Source organism: Danio rerio, chromosome 3, assembly GCF_049306965.1.
Source record: "Danio rerio strain Tuebingen ecotype United States chromosome 3, GRCz12tu, whole genome shotgun sequence".
Lineage (NCBI taxonomy): Eukaryota > Metazoa > Chordata > Actinopteri > Cypriniformes > Danionidae > Danio > Danio rerio.
Genome location: NC_133178.1, coordinates 12,377,916 through 12,402,615, shown reverse-complemented (window position 1 = coordinate 12,402,615; position 24,700 = coordinate 12,377,916). Strand labels below are relative to the sequence as shown.

At 35.3% G+C, this 24,700-nt stretch overlaps 1 protein-coding gene across 16 annotated transcripts in view; it reads right to left on the bottom strand.

Moving 5' to 3' along the window:
• ilf3b (interleukin enhancer binding factor 3b) overlaps positions 1-24,041 on the bottom strand; it is a 35,109-nt gene extending 11,068 nt beyond the window's left edge. For 2 of the 16 annotated variants that reach the window (XM_005163739.5, XM_068215801.2), the window contains exons 1-17: positions 23,990-24,041; positions 18,321-18,396; positions 16,704-16,933; positions 16,436-16,616; positions 13,037-13,187; positions 10,902-10,993; positions 9,392-9,487; positions 8,861-8,972; positions 8,525-8,622; positions 7,821-7,932; positions 6,364-6,474; positions 6,071-6,276; positions 5,662-5,814; positions 3,732-3,869; positions 2,752-2,865; positions 2,520-2,643; positions 166-210 (exon numbers count right to left, since the gene is read on the bottom strand). In XM_005163739.5, the coding sequence (XP_005163796.1) occupies positions 166-210; positions 2,520-2,643; positions 2,752-2,865; positions 3,732-3,869; positions 5,662-5,814; positions 6,071-6,276; positions 6,364-6,474; positions 7,821-7,932; positions 8,525-8,622; positions 8,861-8,972; positions 9,392-9,487; positions 10,902-10,993; positions 13,037-13,187; positions 16,436-16,616; positions 16,704-16,933; positions 18,321-18,323 (1,966 nt within the window). In that variant the 5' untranslated portion in view covers positions 18,324-18,396; positions 23,990-24,041. 16 annotated transcript variants of the gene reach the window in all.
• Between the last annotated feature and the right edge of the window lie 659 nt (positions 24,042-24,700).

Here is a 24,700-nt window from a genome sequence, read left to right as displayed (position 1 = left end):
TTATTGATAGAGACCCAGTTTAAAGTGCATAAAACTCCTTCCTAACTTAAGTTATGGATAAGCCATGTAGTTAAAAACTAAACATTAATTATAAATTAAGAAGCATAATAAATTAAAAGCATGAGCAAATTCTAATGCCCTGGTGAAAAACAGGAAAATACTTACTGTAGCCAGAGTTATTGCCACCATATCCATACGTCCCATATCCACCTGAAAGAGGACAAGATGGACAGATCAGAATGTGTAATGTTTAAATCTAAAGAGAAATTTCTGCTCTCATTCAAACTCAGTAGATAAAGTTGTGTTGAAACCATTGATGCTCATATGGTCGTGGCTCCTAACCAGGGCCAGACAGAATCTACAGTCAGTTTATGCTATTTCTGTGCAGAATAAAACTAAAAATTACAATTATAGAATTGTAGTTAATTTAATAAATAAAATAGAATACCTTTTTAACTTTAATATTTACAACACAAACTATTGTAAATGGTTCAAATTAATATTTTCCATATTATTCAATATTACTGGAATTCATTTAAAAACTGAATTAATATAAATTTACACAAGTCAAGTTTACATCATGACAGGCTAAAAATCTGCAGAAATTTGCACAGATTCTGTGTGGGCCTACTCATTATGGGAGGGACTTACAAGCCGAGCAGTTTACTAACTCCTGATCAGTTTTTTAAAAAATGGCTGTGAGCCGTCAGCTTGAATTTAAGAGATCAGAAATGATCGTTTACAGCAAACTAGGCTTTATAATTCACATATAAATCAATGGGCTGACCAGGTATCCTGGTTTCTCAGTGCTTAATAAACACCAAATCGCTCTTAAATGTCTTCAAAGCTTTTTGTCTTGAAATTTCAATCAATCGCTTCGAAATCTGCATAAAATGTCATGTCACTGCGTACAAACAAATTCACTTGTGACTTGTCCATAGATGTACAATCTTCTAATCCTCCGAATGTTCACGTTGTACGCCCACCTTTAGTCTTAAAAAACCAAGCAAAATTTGCAACACTGCACAAAATGGAAATTTCCCCACTACGTTTTGATGGGACAACCTTTAAATTAATTGTTTTTACCCTTTGACTGCCTGCTCTACCAAATGGTTGATCAATTTTAAATCATGGCTTTTAAAGTGATTTAATACTTTTTTTAATAGTCATTCTTTACAGTATTGCTTGTTTACAACAAAATCAAAACAATCCTGTTGCACTACTACACTTGATGTTTGTTTTACTAGTTAAAAAAAAAACATGTTAGATGAGAATCTGAAATGTTTTATAGCATACTTCAAAAACTAAAGATGATTTAGTGTTCAACTATAATTTATTTTGAATACGTTTTAATAAATTACAATTCATAATTTCTGATTTTCATAGTATATGTATTTATTCCAGCACTTTTACCATAAACCGACATATCAACCATTTGATATTTTAGAAACTATGGGATGTGTTGGTGGAGAAAAAAAAAAAAAAAAAAAGGAAAAAAAAAAAAAAACACTAAAAAAAATAACTAGCGACATTGGGAGTTAAATGCAATCCAATATTTTTCTTCTTGGTGGGGTAGTTAAAGAGATGACTGTTAAAAACTTTGACTTAATTTCCAGAATTGAGTATTATCATTACAAAAATGTATGTACTCAATTTTTTGCTATTAGAAATAAAAAACAAAAAATTCAGTTTTCGAACAGATTTACATGCATAATCTCAGAACAGTAGCTACACATTTAATACTTAAAAATATATATATATAAAAATAGAAACAGCAAGTATTCTAGTGCACTTTAAATGTTTTTGCTCTATTTAGCTGGAACATTATTTCACATTTGGACAAAACAACAACCTACTGGAAGCAGCAAAAACAACAGATGCTGAGTAATGTAAAAAATTTTAATTAGGTTACTCAATTTCTGATCGTAAAGTTGGAAAAAAGGATTTTTTTTATTATTCGTGTTTTTTTTTTTTTTTAGAAAAGTGTTTAGACTAACAACAGATTAAGCAATCTTTTTCTATTGTATTACAACACATCTTGACCAGACACACTTCCTCTTTTACTGCGCTGCATACTTTTTATAAGAACTGCTGACAAGTGGAAAAAGCAGAATAAGAATAAGCAGAATAAGAATAAATTTAGGGTGGGGGTCTTTGTTCCAGAACTGCTGTCTAGACATGTTACAAGTTGTCATGATGCTTGTAAAAGTTGTGAAATATATTAAAGATGCACTTAATTGTTCAGTTCTGGTATGCAGAGAAGGGTTGCAGAAAGAGGAAGTATGTCTGGAGTACAAGAGCCATAGGACTGCAAAATGACTGATAAGTGACTTTACACCAAACTTCACCTGTTAATATCAGTTGTGTATATATGCTGGAGTCAGGAAATGTATGTCTGTTGCGAATCTCTTGAATTTAATCCTAGTATTGCATTGGGGTAATGGGGTAATTGAAGAAAACCCTCTCCAGATCTTTTTTTATTGAACACACATGGAATTGGCTTAATATTCCAACAGTACCTTGGTTAAATCCTCCACCGTTGTTGAATCCCCGTCCTCGGCCCCTGCCGCGTCCTCTTCCTCTGCCCCTTGGATTAGGCATCATGTCAGAGGGTGGCCCGCTCACCATCCCAAATCCAGTGTGCTGACAAAAACAAAATCACAGGATTAGACAAAGAATATTTAGGCCAACGACAGTAAAAACAGCAGGAATGGGGCCTACCATTGGAGGCATTTTCTTTTTCTTGTTCACCTCAGAGTTGGAGCCTTCTGGGAACAGTTTCTCCAGAGCCGCCAGGGCTGCGTACGCCTTCGCCACCTTTTTGTTGGATCCAGTACCCTGAAACTTCTGTCCATCGATCTCAACCTGGAGATGAAAAAGCAGCACTGACGGTCATTTTATTTGCTTGTTCATTTATTTATTGCCACAAAATAAAATATTCTTCAATAAAGGGATAGTTCACCCAAACATTATTTACTCATCATTTACTTTCCCTTGAGACATTTTCATGTTTCTTTCTTCTGTTAAACACAAAAGATGATATTATGAAGAAAACTGAAAACCAGTAACCACCAACTTCCATCATGTTTGTTTGTCCTACTATAGAAGTCAATGGTAACAGGTTTCCAGCAATCTTCAAAATAGATTCTTTTGTGTTCAACAGGTTTTGAAGAGGAGAGAGTAAATGTTTCCTACTTCCTTAACATGACATGTTTCAGTCCAATGCATGAAAACTTAAAATTCTCCCTGGGATCCATTTTTTAAAGCATCCATCAGACTTCACATTATAATACAGTGTTTTATGGTGACAAACTCGACAGTGTTGCATGTCCACTGTCATTTTATATATGAAGCGTTTAGATGCAAAAACCTCTAAAAGCCATTTGATATTTTCGACTAAAATTATAATTCTTCTCAGACTCCTGTATTTAGGCTCAGTAATTCATTTTTATAGTGACAAATACATTTTTTTCATTGACTTTCAAGTAAAACAACTGAAAATAAACATAGGAGGCTGAAAAAAATGCTCATTTTAGGGGAACATTTCAGACAGCATTTAGAGGTTTTTGTCTATATCTGAACTCTTCATTTACATTCTTGATTGCATCTTTTTATTAACTTTAACTATTAAATCAAAACCTATGAATACTTCATTGAATAAATCAACAGTTGTCTACTCAATCTTATAAAAAAAAAAAGACAGGAAAACAGGAATGATTGTGATCCTTCACCTCCATGACGAAGCGTTTGTCGTGGCTTCCCCCGGTCTCAGAGATGAGCTCATACTTCAGCCCTCTGCGTTTCTCATTGAGCTCCATCACTGGGTTCTTGCCATGTTTGGTCAGGATGGGTCCCTGCTGTCGAGCATTCTGAGAGAGCAGAAAATACCAAACAACATACAAAATATATTCATCAGCCAAAGTTAAGCTATGCAAAGTAAAAATAAGACATTACGTTTGACATGCAATTTTGTGCACGTAAAGCATTATGTATGGGGAAAAAAAAGACAGTTTGTTCATTTTGGTTCTGAGAGAGATTAGAGTTTGTCAAATCAACAAATGACTATTTTATGGAAGAAATTAAAGTAAAAGTAAACAATAAACATAAAATTTAGACCTAAACAGTTTAAACTGTTTATATTTTAACAGTTTATAAATAGCATCTCTATAATAAAGACATCAACAACAAAACATAACTAAATGATTATTCCTACAAATGCTTTTGAATGTTCTGCTCAAAGATGCTAATAATTGATGAATTCTGTGAAAATGTAAAATACTGCATTTTTTAAATACTGTAACTAGGGCTGGGCGGTCCTAGTTGGAATCCCAGATCTTTTAAACAGAAAATTTGATTTGATTTAAATAAATTTTTCCCACCAGAAAAGTTTACCATTTCATAATTCTAGGATATAAAAATGCTAAAGAAAGCTCATGAAGTCATTTAAAGATCAAATGTAACAATATCTATTTACAATACTATTCAAGACTTTTATAAAAATCAACTAAACCATTTTTTACAATTACAGTGAAAGTGCTCACATAATGATTGCTAAAATGAGGACCTTTTTTAAGATGATTTATTTAATGTTTTTCAATGAACATTCATTCAGAGGTTTATTCATTTTTATTTTGTGTTATATCAGTTCCTATAAATTACTCACATTAGGCTAGTGGGTTGCATTTTATTGCTTTAATTTGCATGATTGCTTTTAATAGTGAATTGAGTGAGTTTTGTCAGTGTTGATATTTACTGTACTGAACGTTTTTTTGCGTCACTCACCCGAAAACAGAAACATTGGAATTCAACATTAGATCGATAACAATTCCTTTCATATGCACATCTTGTCCATTATTGTCTCACCCTTTACTTTTGAGAAGCATGAGAAGCAGTAAATGTGTGACAGAGCCCTGAATTATGTCGGCTTTTTTGGCAGGAACGTTTGTTTAGCAGTCTTTTTTTAAAATTTTTATTATTATTTTTTTAAAAGACCAAAACTATTGTCTGATATCTTCCTTGACTGCTGACGCTGCCATGTTGTTTGTGTTTCTCTATGGCAAATGTAAAGGGGAACTACATTCTCAGGTGAATAAAAATCATTTTTACCCTAACAAATCAATGTGAATTTCACACTCAATAAAATCAATTTATTGCCCAGCCCTAACATGAACATTTACCACCATTACCCCAGTATTCAGTGTCAATAATTCTAATATGCTGATCTGGTGTTCAACATACAATTCATTCAATAGAGTACATTTATTTGGTATATTTATCACGTCAAACATAACATTTCCTTTTTCAGGATGTTAATTTAGTTAACAACATTTGTTTTGAAAATTTTAAACGCCTCTGTTGTTCAGATCAATTGATTTAGCTGAACAAGCCTGAAAATACCTTCATAAATAGTTGTATTGTTTATTTTTCTTTATTGTTGTGCTCAAATAATCATTTCATTAGCGACTTCTGTGCCACTTCTGCCTCTTATCTGCCACTATGATCGCAGCAACCTTCAACTTTTGACCATTAATATTAACTATTTTTGACCGTTAACTATACTAGTACACGCATATGACTACTTTACTAAAACGGAAGAGTAGTGCAATCTGTAATATTGGCCACAAGCTTGATTAATCAATGTCATAAAGATGATCCCAATACCTCGTCAGTTGGGGTTTCTGTAATTGGTACAGGTTCTGGCTCCATTTTGATGACTGGGGGCAAAGTCTCCTGTGTGCTCACCGGCTCGTCCACCTTCATCAGTTCAGTGGTCTTCTGGTCCATTCCTGTGGGCAGACCCATGTCTTGCAAGACCTGGAGAAACAGATCAAAGTCAGTTTCTACTAGATTTGGAAAAAGTCACAGATAAAAATCTACTCTGGGAATCTTTATCCTATATTAAATGGCAAGTACAAATGCCACACTATATGTGTTTTTGAACCATACCATAGTAAATTGTACACCATTTACAAAACAATCACTGGAAAAGCTCATCAAGTGTAATTTTAAGTATATATATGGGACCATTAAGCAACTCGAATGACTTATTTTCCACAGATAGGTCTCTTACCTTGACAGCAACGTGTAGTTTTGCAGTGCGTTTGGAGGGACCGGAGGCTTCAAAGTTCTTTCCATCCACTTCTACAGACATGGTGAACACAGGAACATGAACAGGCCCGGTCTGAGAGATGAGTTTATACTGCAGGCCCGGCTTCAGCTGATTCAGTCGCATGAGAGCGTTCATGGCCTGTGCAGGCTCCGCTTTCTCGTCTGGAGCTGAACAGCAGGAAATAGAGAGTTGTGTGTGTCAGTAATGTGCAAACACGCACACAAAGAAATTGTGAACAAATGAAGAACATCTACATTTCTTCTGCAGCTTCTTCTTCTTCTTGTTAGGATTCTTCTCATCGGTGGACTCCTCCTCTATGGGTCGTTTCATTGGCGGCACGTAGGTTGTGCTGGGTGGGATTTGAACTGATAAAAGACAACACAAAGTCAGGCTTCATTCATATTAAGAAAGTTGAGTTTATAGTCATATCAGTTTTCCATTTCATGGCAAAAACTAAATATACCAATATCTTATAAATAACACTTTTAAACATTATAGACAGGTTTATAACAATAAATGGAAAACAATAATACATAAATATTCTACTATTTAAGGTTACACATAAAAAAAGAAGGATTAAGTCTTTATGTATGAAGCACATTTAAAACAAACCAAAGTGCTGTAAATAAGAGAACTAAAGGCAAAAGAAAAATGCATAAATAAATAAGAGCAATAAAAAAGCTAATCAATGACTATTTAAAGCGAGAGAAAATGGATAGGTTATTGAAATGGATTTAGAGAGAAAGTCTAACGTGAAGTAGTACTGTTCCAATAAAAAGTGCTGTCTGATGACATTAAAAACACTTGCAATGCTCTATATAGGTTTAACATTTAGGTTTCTGTTGCAATATTGACATTTAGAAGCAACTTCTCTTTGGAGTAAATGTCCATGAGTGAGTCTACCGTGTCCAAAACACCATCTTGGATAATTAACCTCATCATGTGCTGAATTAAGAGTTTGATTTTCTTCTCATTAACAAATGAATTTTAAAAGGTTTATTATTAAAGTTTTGAATCCATTCTACTTGCCATATGTCTCAAATTAAACTTAGTGTCTTTCAAGACTGAAAGTAGAATTTTGCATTCCTTAATTCTTTCTGTAAGAGTTGTTTTTGCAACTTATATATATATATATATATATATATATATATATATATATATATATATATATATATATATGCGCATGTATATGTATGCGCATGTATATGTATGCGCATGTATATGTATGTATAATACATAATATTATAATATACAAGTCCATAATTACATTTATAAATTCAAAGTGGAGCAATATTATGTAGAATAATTCTATTTTTCTGTTACACTGGTCAGAAAACTGCACATGCTTAAACAATAAATCGGGTAAGAAAAGGTCATTGATAATAAATGTAATGTAAAACAGTGTCATTGCAAAAAAAAGATAAAACTGAAAGCATTATACTCCACTTGGTTAAAATGTTTAAGCATAGCATTTTTTTTTTAAAATAAAGCTGAGGCCACGTTTGACTCAAAATTATTGTAGTGTAATTATTATTAAAATATTGTCTACATTGTCTGCATTTCCATTTAGTAGGACTACAAGTGGTACAGAATCAAATAATTAAATTCCTTGAGCAACTAAATTACTTTCAGACATCGTAAAAGGTAGCTAATAATTTAGCGAATTACTAAACTTGCCAAATACTGTCAAACAGCAATGCCGGGTGCTCACCTGTATAGTCAATAGGAGTATCACTGCGTGGTTTTCTGGGCATTTTTGAAGGAAGTGGGTCCATGCCGAGCACTTTGTGCAGCTGTCCAAAAGCCGAAAGCCTCAAAGCATGCTGTGTGATTCAAAAAGCCAACAATCAGCCATTATGCTCATACTAAAGCTTTAAATTACAAAAGCTCTAAATTTTACAAGAGCTTTAAATTTTACAAAATGTAAAATTATCTCTGATGTTCCTGGAGTGTATATGTGAAGTTTCCGCTAAAAATACCACACAAATATTTCTTTAAAACTATTTGAATCTGCCCCTTTTAGGTCTTGATCCTTATTTATCACTTTGGTGACTGTCGCTTTAAATTCAAATGAGTTTGGGCTCTTTTCAAAAGAGGGAGGGGTTACAAATACTTGTGTCAGCATGGTGGCAGAATCAAAAACAAAACTCCCGTCCAATGCTAATGAGGGATAGATTGACACTAATGGGCGGGGCTTTCCCCTCTGATGACACGTACAAAAGGAGAATGTTTTTATCAAGTGTGATTATAAAACAAAAATTATTTCATTTTTACCATTAGAGGCTGGTTAGAATCCCACACTGTTGCCACACAACAACGTTTAAATCCCTTATAAAAGTGATTTTTGCATAATAGGTCCCCTTTAAGTGGTCAGATGCTAAACTATACCAAAAACAGAATAAAATGTGGACAAACCTGAGCACTCTGAGTGATGTCCTCCCGCTGCTGGCGGTCCACGTGACTGATGGCATCTGTTAGCTCCTTTTCACAAGGGTCACAAATACCTGAACCATCTGAAACCAAATTTACAGTATTTTTTTGCAGCCTTTCAAACTTCTTAATCATAAATTATAATGCTGATTGGTCAGTACAATGGAACAGTAACCATTTACACATTAAAAGGAGAACTTTACTGCACAAGTGCTATTTTGTGAACAACCAGAGGAATGCTCAAGTTGAATGCTCTTAAATATTGGCGGACTATTTTTATACGGTCTATTTTAGATGTCTAAAAAGATGAAAGTGACTAACCAGCCATGAGGATTCCAGATGCAAGACATTCCAGAACTCTACGGAGAGCTTCTCCTGCTCCCATTGGCCGATTCCCAGTGCCAATCGCCTTTTCACACAGCAGTTCTAAGGGCTTTAAGGCACAAGAGCTACATTAGATGGACGCTAATATAGACAAAAGATTTGCTTATATTATTTGTATCAACAGATATAGGATTAAAGATATAATTCATATTCATACCATAAAGGTATCATTTAGATAAAGGATTATTCGTTTAAAATTTAAACAGTCTGTATGAAATCAGAGTATCAAACTTGGCAAAAACAAAAGCCTTCATGGACTAAATTTTGGCATCTTTAAATACAAACTACTTAAAGATAAGTTAAATAAAAAAAAAAAAAAAGATGCATGATTAATGACTTTACAGCATTGGCAAATGTAAGAGAAAGAGCTTACTGAAATTATCATGCAGTGCTGCTTTGCACAGTTGAAATGATAAATTAAACAACTTTTGCTATTTAAATATCCACCAAATAATAAATGAGGTTTACCCATCCTCTCAGAGGAGACCAAGTGGGCACACGAGCACAGAGGTCCCTTAGGATGCGGATGACGATCACACAGGAGCGCAGTCCGTTAGCCCTGGCCTAGAGACAAAAGCAGGAGGGACACAATCCAGCAGTTTAGCTCAAGGATTCATAATGTGGCACAACACCAAAGCAGTAAACAAATAAATAACGGGTGACATTTACTGATACGAAATGTGCATCAAAAAGCATTAGCAATGTAAAGAGTGGCAAATGGTTTAGAGGCCTTTAAAAAAAAATGTAAAAGCATATTACTCGAGTGAGAACTATATTAATGACATTAGGAGACCAGATTAAAAACATTAGGTTAGGGAAGAGGAACATAACGTGGCTTGTGTTTGTGGCTATACTAAATATGTCAGTTGATTTATACGAGAATATGACAAAGATCTAGATAAAATATGAGAAAAGCAGCTTTAAAAGGACTTTTAAAGATCTACAGGGCCTCAAATGAAAGCAAGAAAGCATTAAGATGGCGGAACAGGTGCAATATTCCTTTGAAAAAATAAAAATGAAACCAGCAACGACAATAAAAGTGAACATTTTGCAAGCCGCTCAAAAAATTAATATTTTATAATGTAATTAATAGCATGGGTTCTATACAAGATGTAAAGGCAACATCTTGACAAATAAAACAAATTTTAAATAATTAAATTTTATGTTGTTTTTTTTTGGAGGTAAAAAATGCATGACATCCATCTGCAAAAAATAAAACTAAAACCTTAAATGATTTTAACCTCTTCCAACTTTTGTCTTTGTTTTCTTACGATCGCCACACTTGCACTTATTTGATCAAAATATTCATATTTTTATATAGAATGTTTGAAATCATTCCCGTTTTTGGAGCTTAATATTAGTCTAATGTGCTTTCTTATATTCTCAAATGAACAGCAATTCTCTGAAACAAACCAGTTTCAATAGAGTAACATAATTCAGTCTGAATTTCAATTCTACACTAAAGTTTTCAAAAATAAATTGTGGCAATCAATATAACAACCCAAAGGCTGATGATGAACTTGCAACATTGGATATAACTATACAACTACAAAGCGCTGAAAAATCAAGTATGTAATAAAAACAGCACTGCTGGCTGCAGAAATATTGCACCTCATTGTATTTCAAATTAAGTCGTTGTAAAGCATTAAACTGTACTGTAAAAATGTGCAGGTAATGCGTCCTAAAGTTAACCAGCTTTACTGATGTGATAATGCACAAAAGTTAATTTAGCCAAGCAGATGTCAGACAACACTGACAAAAGATGTGCTTGGCAAACGCAATTCAAAACAGTCCAGCAAGAAATATGACATTCTACTAGAGGCAAATACACCCCCACAAATAAAATCTACACGGACACACTGAAAAAGAACCCACACAAACAACTGAAAAAAAGACTGCATAAAGAAATAAGGTTAACACAGAAACAAAATGAAAACAAACTCAACTACTAGAAGACAAATAAAGACAAGATGCAAACCTGGAACCACTTGGCGTGGCGGAGGGACGCCAAGGCAGTCAGGCATTTCTGCCTGTCCAGTACATCCGGAGGATCGATGACTGATAGCGTTTCTATTGGCAGGTGGAATAAGAAGACAAGGTACAGTTTGACCAAGGGGTTTTTCTGTCTCATGGCCGGGGGGGAGGAGGCAGAAACCCCTACCAAAGGCAGTGGAGGGAAGAGGAGGAGGAGGCCCCCCAACAAAAACAACCCTTCCTGTGCTACGGCAAGGATGGAAACCTATGAGTGCTGAACGTATGGCTCCGTTTCAAATCCAAGTGATGCTACACTTCAGCATAAAAACAGCTGAGTCTAGGAGATCAACATTTCATTTGCAAAAGCAATACACTATTGACTTTGAAAGAGCCATTAACTTCTCACAATTATGGGAATAGTTGAATAGCAGTAAAAAGTAGAAAAACATTTGTGGCGTTTCTCAATCTTCTGACCAACCTGTTAAAATGATGGTGCATCAAAACCATACAAACAAATTGTGATGCAAAAACACCAATTAAAAAAAGCATATAATTTAAAAATACCTAAATGAGGTTGACCAGTCAGACAGAGTTCCTTTCATTATGTGTGAGCCCAAAATATCTAAAATACAACAAGTCCACTAAAATTAACTACTTTTCCACTTTTGAGGAAATTAATAAAATACAGATTCAAGCTAACATACTAAATCAAAAATTAAAGATATTGCACTTAACTTATTAAAAAAGCAGCGAAAATGCATGTGTAATGTACTCTATTTTAACCATAGCAATGTAGGATATTAGATGCTGCCTTTAATTGTAGTGACCACTTTCTAGTCTTTCCAAATAATGACTAAATATAGCTCACTATGATTTGAAACGGAGCCCGTGTGGCTGCATTTGAGGCATGAAGGTGCAAAGTGAGTGACTGTATTAAATGAGATTCTTGTATTTGTTCATTGACGTGACATGGGGAACCCCTCCTCCTCGCCCCCTTGCTTTTTTTTCTGGGTGCACTGCCTTGCCCCTTCCGAGACAGAGAGCGTCCAGTTGGTCAAAGGTCCAGCGTCCCTAAAATTGACAAACTAGAAGGCTTGACAGAGAGAATCAGATTTTGAACCACAGGCAGCAGTAGTCATATACACAAGAGGTATGATCAAAACAAGTCCACACTGCAGCAAAACTGATGGCTTGTGATGGTCAAAGGCAGGCGTCACTAACCATGGGGTCACAGATAGGGCTAGGCTTTCAGTTCGGCCTCAATTTGGTTCCAATTGACCTTTCGCTAAGACCCGCCATCCCTTGATTACTGTTGCTCTGCACTGATGCAATTCAGTAAGCAGCACTCGAAATGAGGATAAACTGGATTGCATATTTTTTCACAGATTAGAACAGATTTTGACATTGCAATGCATTACATTAAAAATATACAGTAAAATAATTACAAATAAAGGCAAAAGCTGCCTAGATAAGACTGTAAAGGAGGGTTTAACGAAAGGTCAATTATTTTATGCATCTGCTTTTCCTATCCACTACACCAGCCCTGAAAATGAAATTTACTTGAAAAGGTTGCCCATTAAACACTGATTTAGTGAGTTTCTGTGAGCATTTAAACCACCACAGCGTGTCTCGTCTATATTCTTCATCCTAATGTCTAGCATTATCTATAACCCTCCTGCCCTCCGTGCAGCCTCTTTGAGAAAGGCTCCGTCAACAAGCCCTGGCGATCAAACCAGAGCTCGACAATCCTTCTGCTTTTCATTTTTGCTGCAATGCAAACCGTTCCATTTCTTCTCCATTATACGAACACATGCAAACAACAAGGTTTGTGATTTGGTTTCTTAATTCTCAGTAAGCCTTCAGTAAACTCTCCTTTAAAGTACTTCACTTAAAGCTTTACCCATCACTTAGATATGTTACTGTATATTGGGCCATCAACACGTTAACAGCACTCAGCATGGAACTGTGAGACTTCAGGTGGCATTAAACATCATCTGTGTGACATCACTACTCTGTACACAATATCCCCAAGCTCCATTGAAGGCCCAATAAACAATATCCCTGCCCGAGTCCATCTGCTGTATCAGGGGGTCGTGAGGGTGGTTAGAGGAACCCTAAGGCATGTGATTTCAGACCTACCTCCAGCAGCCTGCTTCTCAACCTCCTCCCTCACGAGTGGTGAAGTCAGGTGAATGGTGAGGGTCAGCGGAGGCTCTTTGGCATTTTTGATGACAATGGTGGCATCGCGGATGCACGGTTTAACATCATATTTTTCCTCAGTGACGAGCTGCTGGAAAGATATTTGAGATTTATGCATGTGTTTTTTTGTTGCCCAGCGTAAACTTAAAAAAAAAAAAAATCACAACTATAGAAATTCAATTGGTTCAGGCAAAACTATAAAACATATGCACAAAAAAAAAAAAAAAAAGTGAAACTCCAAACAATAGCATTTCTTTAACCGTACGTTCATACCGAAAGCGGCGAGAGTGTTATCAAATTCATTTAACAATGGAAGATCAAGTTGCGTGTGGTGTGGCTTTGCTCTATTTATCCAATATGTGTCCATGTGTCTGAAATATCCTGAAGCAGCTATGCTGTTTTGTCCTGTCACGTCGCGTGAGTTTCCCGCTTTAAGATAATTTAAAGTTATATAACATTAATGCACATCAGTAACTCGCCAATAACTTATTTAATGCATGTTCCTGTAAGAAAACATTGTAAATAATTGGAAATCCGGCTACCGCAATCAAACCCTTGGGAACAACTGTGGTCGGAACCAAAGTTCACAGGTCTGTGTTCTCTGAACTCCGATCAAGCTGTGGACGTCTTCATTCTGATTGCTTGCCGCCGAACCGCGTCATAGCTCATCACCAAAAAGTAGACTTGATTTCAACTCTCCTCGACACCCACGCCGGAGAAGACGCGCCGCGCTGCTTCTCGCCACCAGCTCTTATTGAAAATGAATGACTTCAGGCTACTTCGACGCTCTCGCCGCTTTCGGTGTGAACGTACGGTAATGCTCCTAAAAGTAGTAATGTTTACTTTAATCATTGCGTAATGTATGGTTTTCTATTATCCAGTCATTTTTGTTTAGGAAAAATCGGGCTAAAAAGCATTTTAATTCCCTCAAACAAACAATGGTTTGGTTAATCGTTGACAATAGTGGGATGGTGCAAAAACAATTGTGCAACGAATAAAATCAAATACTGAATAAGTGTCAATCCACATAATGGCAACCCAAATTTCAAAAGTCATGATACAAGGAGACTTCATATTTTACAGCTATTTCCAGAGAAGGCCGGCTAACAGATTTAGTTTAAGAACATCAGAGATGGTCCATGCTCAACAACTAACTGTTTTTGTGTATTTCTTTTTTTTTTTGCAGCCCAATATGCACTTGGTTGCCAGGTTAAGCATAAAATTAGTGAGTCTGTGACCAATGCAAGCAAGAAATAAATAAGCTAAACATACCAAGATAGCATCAATCACTTAACAGGACAGGCAGAAACACAATTGAAACAACTAAAAGTTATTGCACACTAGTGATGTAACGGATCACAAATCTCATGGTTCAGATCACACACGGATCGGACCGTTTTTTTTGGATCAGCAAAAACGGGGAGACAAATGTCATTTGCTTTCTACTTGTACAAAAACATTACTACAAAAACCCTGGGTTTTAACAAACAGAACTTAGAACCTGTAATTTTAATAAAAATCAAGAAAGAACCAGCTGGAAAAGGAAAATATTCTAAATAATCTGTTGCTGATAATGCTAAATATAGAAAACTTGTACAACATATCATATTTATATTCAGTTAATGATTCAACAATTCACACAAATTATGCTTCATTATAGGTGGATCATATTTAAAAACCTATTCAGTTATATAATTTGGATGGCTGTGTTAAACAATGTAATTGCAACAACATTCATCAGCGTCAAGTTCCAGTAAACTGTGATTTTAATCTTTACCATAAACAGTGTTTATAACTGAACTATAAACTGTTCTCCCAGTACTTCTGTTATTGAATTGTTTGTAACTTACTGAAAGAGTAAAAACAGAATCTCTCTCGATCAATCGCAGATTTGAATTCAGCGCTTCGAAGGATTAATAAACATATGCAAATCATTATCATTCATGTTGCACGGGATGAATTAAGACAGTGTTCTCAATATTTGATAGTGCAGCTTTATACAATGCATTAATGTAGGATAAACAAACAGTGACTACGTTTACATGGACATCAGTAATCGCATTATTTGCCTTAATCTAATGAAGACAATAATAAGATCGAGTTTACGCGAGTTGCTTTTTGAATGTTTCTTTCATGATCCTGTTTTATATATCATAGCACAATTAGATTAACGTCATTGCGTCACCGCGCTTTCCTCCAGAGTTTCATGCAATTTCGGGTGTTTCATTATTAATTTGTCGACTTTAACAGTTTGACACTTTCACTTTCATTTGAGAACACTTCCTGCATGGCCCTGTGACAAACGAGATATTGGATGCAAGGATGAGCTGCTGGAAGATTGTTTTTTTTTTAATGGAAGTTCATCCCGCATACGGAATGGAAAAAAAAAACTCAGCATTTCACAATGCAGGTGTCTGGTCAGCACTGACTGGGTAGATGCAAAGAGTGTCAAACAGTCATGTGTGTGGACTATCCTGTCGCAACACACAGCGAAAAATCCTACATGAAGGTAATAGTTTGATTTAGGTGTTTACATGTCTGTACTGCACTTCAATAATGCGACTAAAATCGGCATACTTCACATATCATAATTCGATTTCTCTTCAGTTCGATTATGACCCTAATCTGATTGAACTTATCAAAAATTGCTGTTTACATGGTAGACTCTGAATCAGAGTATTGTCTTAATTGCATTAACATCAAAATATTGGTGTCCATATAAACAGTCACTGACAAAAAACACCTTTAATTAATAACCTAAGAGAGCATTTAGGTCCCACCACAACTTTTTCTGTCCTCATTATACTCAACAGGGAAGGCAAAATGCTTTCATACACATGCTTTAAATGATGCAACTGTTATAAAGGGTATATATACGTTTTTTATATATATATATATATATATATATATATATATATATATATATATATATATATATATATATATATATATATATATATGTTATCCAACGTAAAAAAATTTGATTTGGAAAATGCAGACGAAGTTTGTACCGTTTGCCGTTTTAGATTATTGTGAACATGTAGGTGCTGCTTGTCATTCAGACAACACTTCTATGTTCGTTCTTGCTAAGAATTGCAGGCAAAATGATCAGTAAATGGTTTATGATAAATGTTTTAATAATCATAATGATATGTTATTAATCAGAAACGTTTTGCATTTTTTGAAATGGATTAATTAATATGCATCCGACTCCGTGTGCAAGGTTTGTGTACCTGACCAACTTTCACATAAGAATACGAAAAAAAACGCATCTGAAATTTTCAGACTTCAGTGTGCCAACACCTGCATTCTAGTTCAACATGTTACATGCAGACTTACCTTTAGCTGCACAGCCAGGTTATCAGACACTTTCTTTAGCAGGGTGATAGTGGGTTTCTCTTTGCACAGCAGCACAAGCTCCAGGTCGAGATCTCCCTTCAGGAGAAGGCCTTTAGCTACCAGCCCCACACGCATGACTCCGCGCAGGGAACGGGTTGCCTGCTCCCCGGTGCTTGGCTCACTGAAATATCAGTAGATGCAGCTTCTTGATAAACATTCACCGTAAAATTAGAGCGTAAACAGTAGACAACTCTTCAGATCTACTCACGTCTCCTTATCCCCTTCTCCATCTGTGTCCAATGCATTTACTTTGGCATTTCCCTTCTCCTGGTCATCCAGCCAATCAGACACAAGCTTGAGAGCACGCTCTGTGTGGGACACCATGTTCTGCACCCCCTCCAGCTCCTCCTGGGTGGGATAGATGGCCGAGTGTTTGGCCATCACATGGCGGTCGTCGTTCACAAAGATGCGCATGGAGCGATGACGAAGAGGAGGAGGCTTCATGGAAAACAAACAGAGGAAAACATTAATAACAAAAGCCAGTTCAAATTGAAGAATCTAACTAAGGATCTGAGAATCCTTGTAGCAAACTTATGAGTGTGTTGTTTCAAAGCAACTATTTGTTGTTTTATTATTTTTTTTGTTTTTATGCCCTTTTTCTTTATTTAATTATCTTTTTTAATCATATGATCCCAAGTCATTTATATAATTATCATATGATTTTATTGATTAGTAGTAAATGATTTGATTATTATTAATTGATTATTTGCCATTTTATTATGTTTTTTATATTTTATTATTACTATTTTTATAAAATTATTGCTTCATTATAGTTTCCTTTTTTCCATATTGTTATAATCTTATGACTGTGGATTCAAGCAAAGCTTATTTTCATTAGTAAGAGATAAGAGAATGTCTCCATTTCAAGGTCTGTATTGTCTCTGGACAATGTTGTGAAGCAGTAATGTTCCATTGCTGTTGCTTGTGGTATAATAACACTTGTTGGATTTATCAGAGTCAGACGAAGTCTGAGCATTGAATCATACGCAACTAAGATTATTCAATAAACTCTGCTCTTTCTTTATCTTCATTTCTTTGTCTCCTACTTCTCTCTGGTTTTCTCAGTCAACTTTTATATTGATGGAGACTGTAAATTGAGTTGAATACTGGTTAACAGGTTTAGATATTGGAAACTTTGCTGACTTGTTTTCCATATACCTGGAGAAACAGACATTTTCAGACAAGATCTGGCATCCGGGGATGGATCGTATTTATCTGGCACGGAGATGGCGGTCTAAAAAATGTTTGAGCTCAAAGATATTTTTATATCTTTATCGATATTTTAATGTCTCAATTTATTTTTCTATTATTCAAATATATTTTCCTCTATTATTCATATACTAAAAGTAACAATTAAAGTTTACACTGATCTCAAGTATAGAAACAGTAAATAGTAAAAAAAAAAAAAAAATCATTAAATAAGCTTAATTTACCAATTAATGTGGCAAATTAATTAATCATCATTCTACTGTTAGTCAGTATAATTTTACAATGTCAATTCAATTTTGCATTCAGAAAAACAATGCAATGTCTTTACAGACACATGACTTTCTAATCATACTTATATTTTATAATATTCTTTTCATTTAAAAGTTACATTTAAATGCATTTTAAAGTTAAATTAAGACTTATGCAGACATTATGAAATTTACAAACCAAATTTGAAATGCTAATTTATTGATTCTTTGTTTATTTCAGATTTAGTTTTAAATAAACCTTTCCTGATTAATGTGGCGAGTAAATCCTGGTATATTAATTAGCATTAGTGTCAAATCATATGTAGTTTTAGTAAAATATGCATAATAACTGAAATAGGCATGTTTACCATAATGGGTACAAAGTAAGTCTTCAGTTTGGCAGTGTAGGTCTATATGTGGCAGAGGAAAGCTGCTCCAGTTGGTCTGTAATGGAAAAAAAAACAGTATAATGTGTTATACACCAATTAATATAAGTACAATTCTATAAAATGGCTAACAATTTAATAAACACGTGCTAAAATAATACATAGTAAGGTTTACATTCATGAGGCAAGTATACATTTCACATCTCAAAAAACTAAGTTGCTATAGTAAAAGTGTTTATAATCTCAAATGTAAAAATTCAAAAGATCTCAAACACTATGATACCACTGATCACAGATTTCATGTAAATCAAGACTAACCCACATAATTCTACATGTTTCAAGGTAAATGTTCACACATGGGCCACTAGAGCATCTCATATTTTTATCTCCATGGAGACGGTGGCTCCTGCAGGGCTGAGATGCAGCACTAAGAGCATCCTTTAGGTCTTTAGATAACACACTATGCTTTTTTTTATATACGAACTTACAAATGATTAAATATACACTACTTCCCTTATCTCTTAGCGCATGCCGATGATTTTTGAATGTCATAGATTTCTCTTTTCAATATCCTAAATCCTTTCCTGCAGTTGTATCCATGATAGCAAGTGCTTAAAAACAAGTGCACCTTTTTTACTCTCTCTGTACAAAAGATGTTTATCATTCACATCTCCTAGATTTACCAGGAAATGTTTGTTGATTTCACAATTCACAAGTGAAGCGCCTCAAATCTGCTACTAGAGCATTACAGAGGGTCTAAAGCTACAAACATCACAATTCTACTGGCACTCAAAAAGTGCAGGCTGTAGTGAACTATATGGAGGTTTCAATCTATTACAGGGTTTCTCAACCACGTTGACCACCAGCACTGCATGTTTTGGATGTCTCCCTTGTCTGTCACAGACATTACACGTCTTTCAGCCTCTGCTGATGAGCTGATGATCTGATCAGGTGTGTTTAAAGAGACATGGAAGTTGTGCAGATCTGGTGGTTGGTTATCCAAGAACGTGGTTGAGAAACACTGATCTATTAGATGCCACTTACGACCAAATAGGACCAAAAATCAAGCAAGGAGATTTTACAGACACCACTGACAATGAGAAGGAGTAATATAAAATGTGCTAATCTAAAAATTTTTTTTTTTATTACTCGATCCTCTATTATACGGTCTTATTACCAATATGCTTACAAAAAAAATCTAAGAAACTGGTCTAAAGAACATTGGACACGTCATCATTCGTATTAGCATGTACATAGTAGGGTTATGCAATTCAGGGAAAATATCTCAATTTCTTTTGACAGATAATCTAATTTATTTTACGATTTAATTTGGCAGTCCAGCTACAGCTCAATCTGTAAGCCGTGGCAACAATTCTGCGACAGCTCTTACAAAATACCCATTTTTGTTCGGTGTCTGTTTCTTTGAAACCAAAATATGGCCACATTACAAATGCTGCTATTTTAAAATAGTTTTTCATCTATTAATGCTTCTGAAGCAGCATTTTCCTGTTTGTTTTCTTTTTATTGTGGCCGTAGTTCAATTGCAGAATTCTGATTGGGCAGAACAAGTGTGCTAACTCAATTGGCTAGTACAGTGGTTCTGAAACCTTTTTCATCAAGTACCACCTCAGGAAAAAAAAATTCTCTCCAAGTACCACCAAAATTAGCAGTATTGAAATACAGTAGCGTAGTAGGCCCAGTAAAGCAGCTACAACTCTGCACAGTTAAAAAAACGTGGCAGATTACCTCAAAAATATAGGCTATAAGTCATATATGGCATATTATATACATCATTTTTGATAAATTTTGAAATATATGTAGCACGTACATGACATATTTCATTCCTCCGCATACCACTGGAAGGAAGCCCGCGTACCACTAGTGGTACACGTACCACAGTTTGAGAACCACTGGGCTAGTAGACTGTCACACTTTTGTATGATATTGCAGCCTTTTGCAATTAATTTTAATAATGATTACGATTCAATTTCGATCACACAGCCCTAGTACCTACTTATGTTACCAACTTGTGCCTGCCATCTTAATGTTTTAACTACTCTTCTCTCCTTTACACAATGTTGTTAATTTATTTTGTTCATATTGACCTTATTCTCCACAGACGAGCGAGCACTGCCATTTGAATCTTTTTGGCACGAGACTTCCGGTCTCATTCACTTCCATTCATTTTTAGACATTAAAAACTGCTCGTTTTGCTGTTTGATGTTGCAAACTGATATTTCCTTGTTATATTATTCTACTTGGTCTGTGTAGTCATGCAAACATTTTTTGTAGAGCAAGTAGTTTGACCGTTTTTTTGCCGTTTATTATTCCTTGTCTTTTCTCCCATAGGCGACTGAAACGGAAGTTCGAAGACAATCGCGAAAACAGGCGCACTTCCGCATTTTAGAATAAGGTCAATACTTTACTTTTGTTAAAAATACATTTTACTTTGTCCATTTAATGCTTGATTCATTGTATAATTTTGTATTGTTTTTAGGGTGACAATTTTAACATCTGTCCAGGGACAACGCTAATTCTGGTGCATTTGCAGCAGTGCTAATTAATGTACACTGTCGGTAAAAAAACAACAATAAAATAAATACCTTTATTTTTATACTTTGTTCTTTTGTAAGTCACAGTGGACAATGAAATCAAACTGAAAAGAAACTAAAATTTAGTTGAATTATTCTAGTAAAATTATTTTAAGTTATTCATTTACTTAGATTTTTACACTCTAAAGCTCTGATTTCCTGACCCTCGAGAACATCTATCTTATATTAATGAAAGAAACCTTAAATGCAAAGCTCATAACAGAACAGATGTGCATTCTGCATTCATACCAAGTAATAATATGAACAGTTTCTTCTAATCTTTATGGTAAAAAGTCAAAATTGCGATTTATGGAAAGGTATCAGGTGGGGGTTCAAACTGGGGTACCTCGACAGTCAGCGTAACAGTTTCATATCACTACCCTAAATAACTTGGGTTATATCACATCAGACAACAGCCACAATTCTAATAAAAAAAGGCTATAAATGAAATTAAGTTTTTTTTAATGGTTGATAAAAAAGACACAAAACATATTTCCTTTTGAGGCCAATGTTGTTGTCAATGTCAAAAAAATAAAATTCAGCTATAGACCTTTTTCATGGCTGCTGCATGGAGGGCGCCATAGCGACCAGCGTCTTCCGGTAGAACGCTAAAAACTTCCGTTTACAGCGTGTACAACTGGTAATTTGCGCTCCGAAAATGGGTTTCAATAACGTTTTTAATGGATAACAGTGTTTTTGTGACACACAACTTAGAAATGTGTCTGTTAAAGCCGTTATTATATGTCACATGTGGTTCAAGCGCGTCAGAAATACGAGAAAAACGTTCTCCTAGTTCACGTGTCTGCCGTGTCAAACCAGAGTACTGGCATGAAACTTAACAGGTATGAAAGTCGTGCAATTTACAAAAATGAGCAATAAAAGTCTGTTATTGATACTCTGCTGGCTGATTTGCTGTTCATTCTAATCGCAAGCCGTCTGTGTTTATTTCGCGTGTTGTTTTTACCACGGTTTGTGTTTTTCTGTCATTTCGAAATGACACTAGCCTATATTTTCACTTTGTCACAGTTATTAAATCAGTGTGTCAGTGGCACAGTACAGGCTACGTGTGTGTGTCAAACATTTTGGTGAATTACGTTTGTTTGGGCTGGTTATATATTTGAAAGAAAGAGAAACTGTTGACTTTAGCGATGACAAGGCTTCATTTAAACTGCAGAAGATGCCGTCTGACAACGAGGGGAAAATGCCTCACAGCAGCTGTTTTCCATCCTATTAGATCGCCTTTCTTTAAATGCTCAGTCCAGGACATGGTGCTGATGGACAACAGTGTTAGTTCAAAGAGGATAAAAGCAGGTAAAAACTATCGTTTCAAAGCTGACCAAATGTGACTGCTAACACGCATCAGCTGCCGACCGGAAGTTCTTCGCATTCTCCTTGCGCATACACGCAAAGCATAATGGGTAATTTTGCGTTCCAAGAAAAAGGTCTATACGAGCCCCAAGCGACTAAACACAGGGGATGTTTAAGGACAAAAACGTCTCAAAATACAACATCAGAACAATGTCTTTCTGTTGTTGTTACCATTTAGAATCTGCAAATAACACTTTTCTGAAATCGTATTAAGGAGAAAGTCTGCATGTGTGAATATATAAAAACCAGCTTTACCTCAATGGGATCCAGCCGTGGCCATTATTTTCAAATAATGCAACGAACCAGTCAATTATTTCTTAACCTAAATATATGTGAATATCTCATATCTATTTTCGAATAATAATTTTAGTGTATGGACTGTCATTATGTAACAAAATGTTATTTACACCAGTGGTTCTCAAAGTGGGGGTCGGGACCCCTTGAGGGGTCACGGAACAATGAAGGGGGGGGTCGCCTGGTGATTTCCAAAAATCTACTTATTATTATTAGGCCATAAGAATTACCATATTTTATCCATAACCAACTGAAGAGAAACAAACAGTCGTTTATAGTTACTATAGTAGCTTATTTACTTGTTCTATTGGATTGCGACCCCTGGGGTAAATACATTATATTAAAGACAGCAATAGCTTCAGATGCAGCAGATTGATTTTATAACACCAGGTTAAACTTTCTGGCCCATTTACAGCACTGACATACATAAAAAAAAATAAACGAAGAAGAGACTTTGGTCTATTGGAGTGTGTGTGTTCGCCATTGCATGCAAGTTTTCTGTATTTATAACCACCTCAGAGGGTACTGGGGGTCGCGAGTCACTGGCATTGTTATTTTAGGGGTCGCGTGCTGAAAAGTTTGGGAACCCCTGATTTACACAACAGTAAACGAGTCTTACATACTCTGGCTTAAATTTGTTTTACAAACAGGACACGCACCTGTTGACGCCCACACCATCTTCATACCTCTTAAAAGAGGCAAGTTAACAAATACAACATACTAGTTCGCTTACACGTTTGATATAACGTTAAATACAAGTTACCGCTATATTTTACCTCAAAAGAACAGAGCACAGAGGGCAAACTAGACAAACGCAGTATCCATCACAGATGTGCGGCCATTTTAATGCAGTCAAACAATGGAGGCAGCAGTTCACCGGCGTGCGCAAACCTCGACCACCGTTTAATAAAACATCTGCTCCTTAGGATCGCATTTGTGGAGTTTCGACGACGTTTTACCTGTAAACAACGCTAATTGAGCTCAAAAATGTTTTCTGAGCAAGATAACTTGCGCATTTTGTTATGAGGCACCGATGGACCGAATGAGCTAAAATGGTCGTGACCCTCCCCCGAAACAACTGAAAAACACATCTAATTGTGTTTGAATGATTGTTTTACTAACTAACGACGCAGATAAGACTGCTATTAAACACATTAGGTTTAAAAGTAAGACAAAACGATAATAAAATACTAAATACTCTGTTTTGGGGAATTGTGTGCGTAGCTAACGTGCTAACAGCTAGCCATATACATTTGGCGAATAGATGGCTATATTTCTACGACATTTAACTATTGAAAAACGAATTAAATGCACGTCAAACGAGCCAAATCAATATATTTGCTCATTTTACGAGTTTAACACTTGCATTTTGGGATTATTTTGTCATTTTCCACTCACCAATACAGCGACGAAGATGCGCCCGTCTACTGCTCTGCCGCTGTGGAGAATCAGCGTGCGCTAAACTGGAGCCGCAACATGTGATCTCCCTCAGCCAATAGGATCACCCGATAGAGATTAATGAAAAGAGAGGGTGTGGCTTTTCATTCATTTTTATTTCATTTCAGACTGGCGACTGCAATAGCAAAAACACAGAATCTTTCTTTCTTTCTTTCTTTCTTTCTTTCTTTCTTTCTTTCTTTCTTTCTTTCCATTCCTGCCTTTCCTCTTTTCTTTTTCTTCATCTCTTTCTTTTTTCTTTCTCTTAATTCATTCATTCATTTCTTTCTTTCTTTCTTTCTTTTATTTTTTGTCTTTCCTCGATCCTTCCTTTATTTTTTTCTTTCTTCCTTTCTTCATTTCTGTTTGCTTTTTTTCTTTTTTTCCTTCTTTCTTCCTCACTTATTCTTTCTTTCTTTCTCTACATTCCTTCCTTCCTTTTGTTTTCTTTCTTTTTCTTTATTCCTTATATTCTGTCTTTCTTCCATCTGTCTTTCCTCCTTTCTGTTTTTCTTCCCTTTTCTTTCTTTTATTCTTTCATTCTTCCTTCCTCATTTTTTTACAAATATTTTTCTTCCTTTTTTCTTTCTCTTTCCTTTTCTTTCTTTCTTTCTTTTCTTTCTTTCTTTCTTTCTTTCTTTCTTTCTTTCTTTCTTTCTTTCTTTCTTTCTC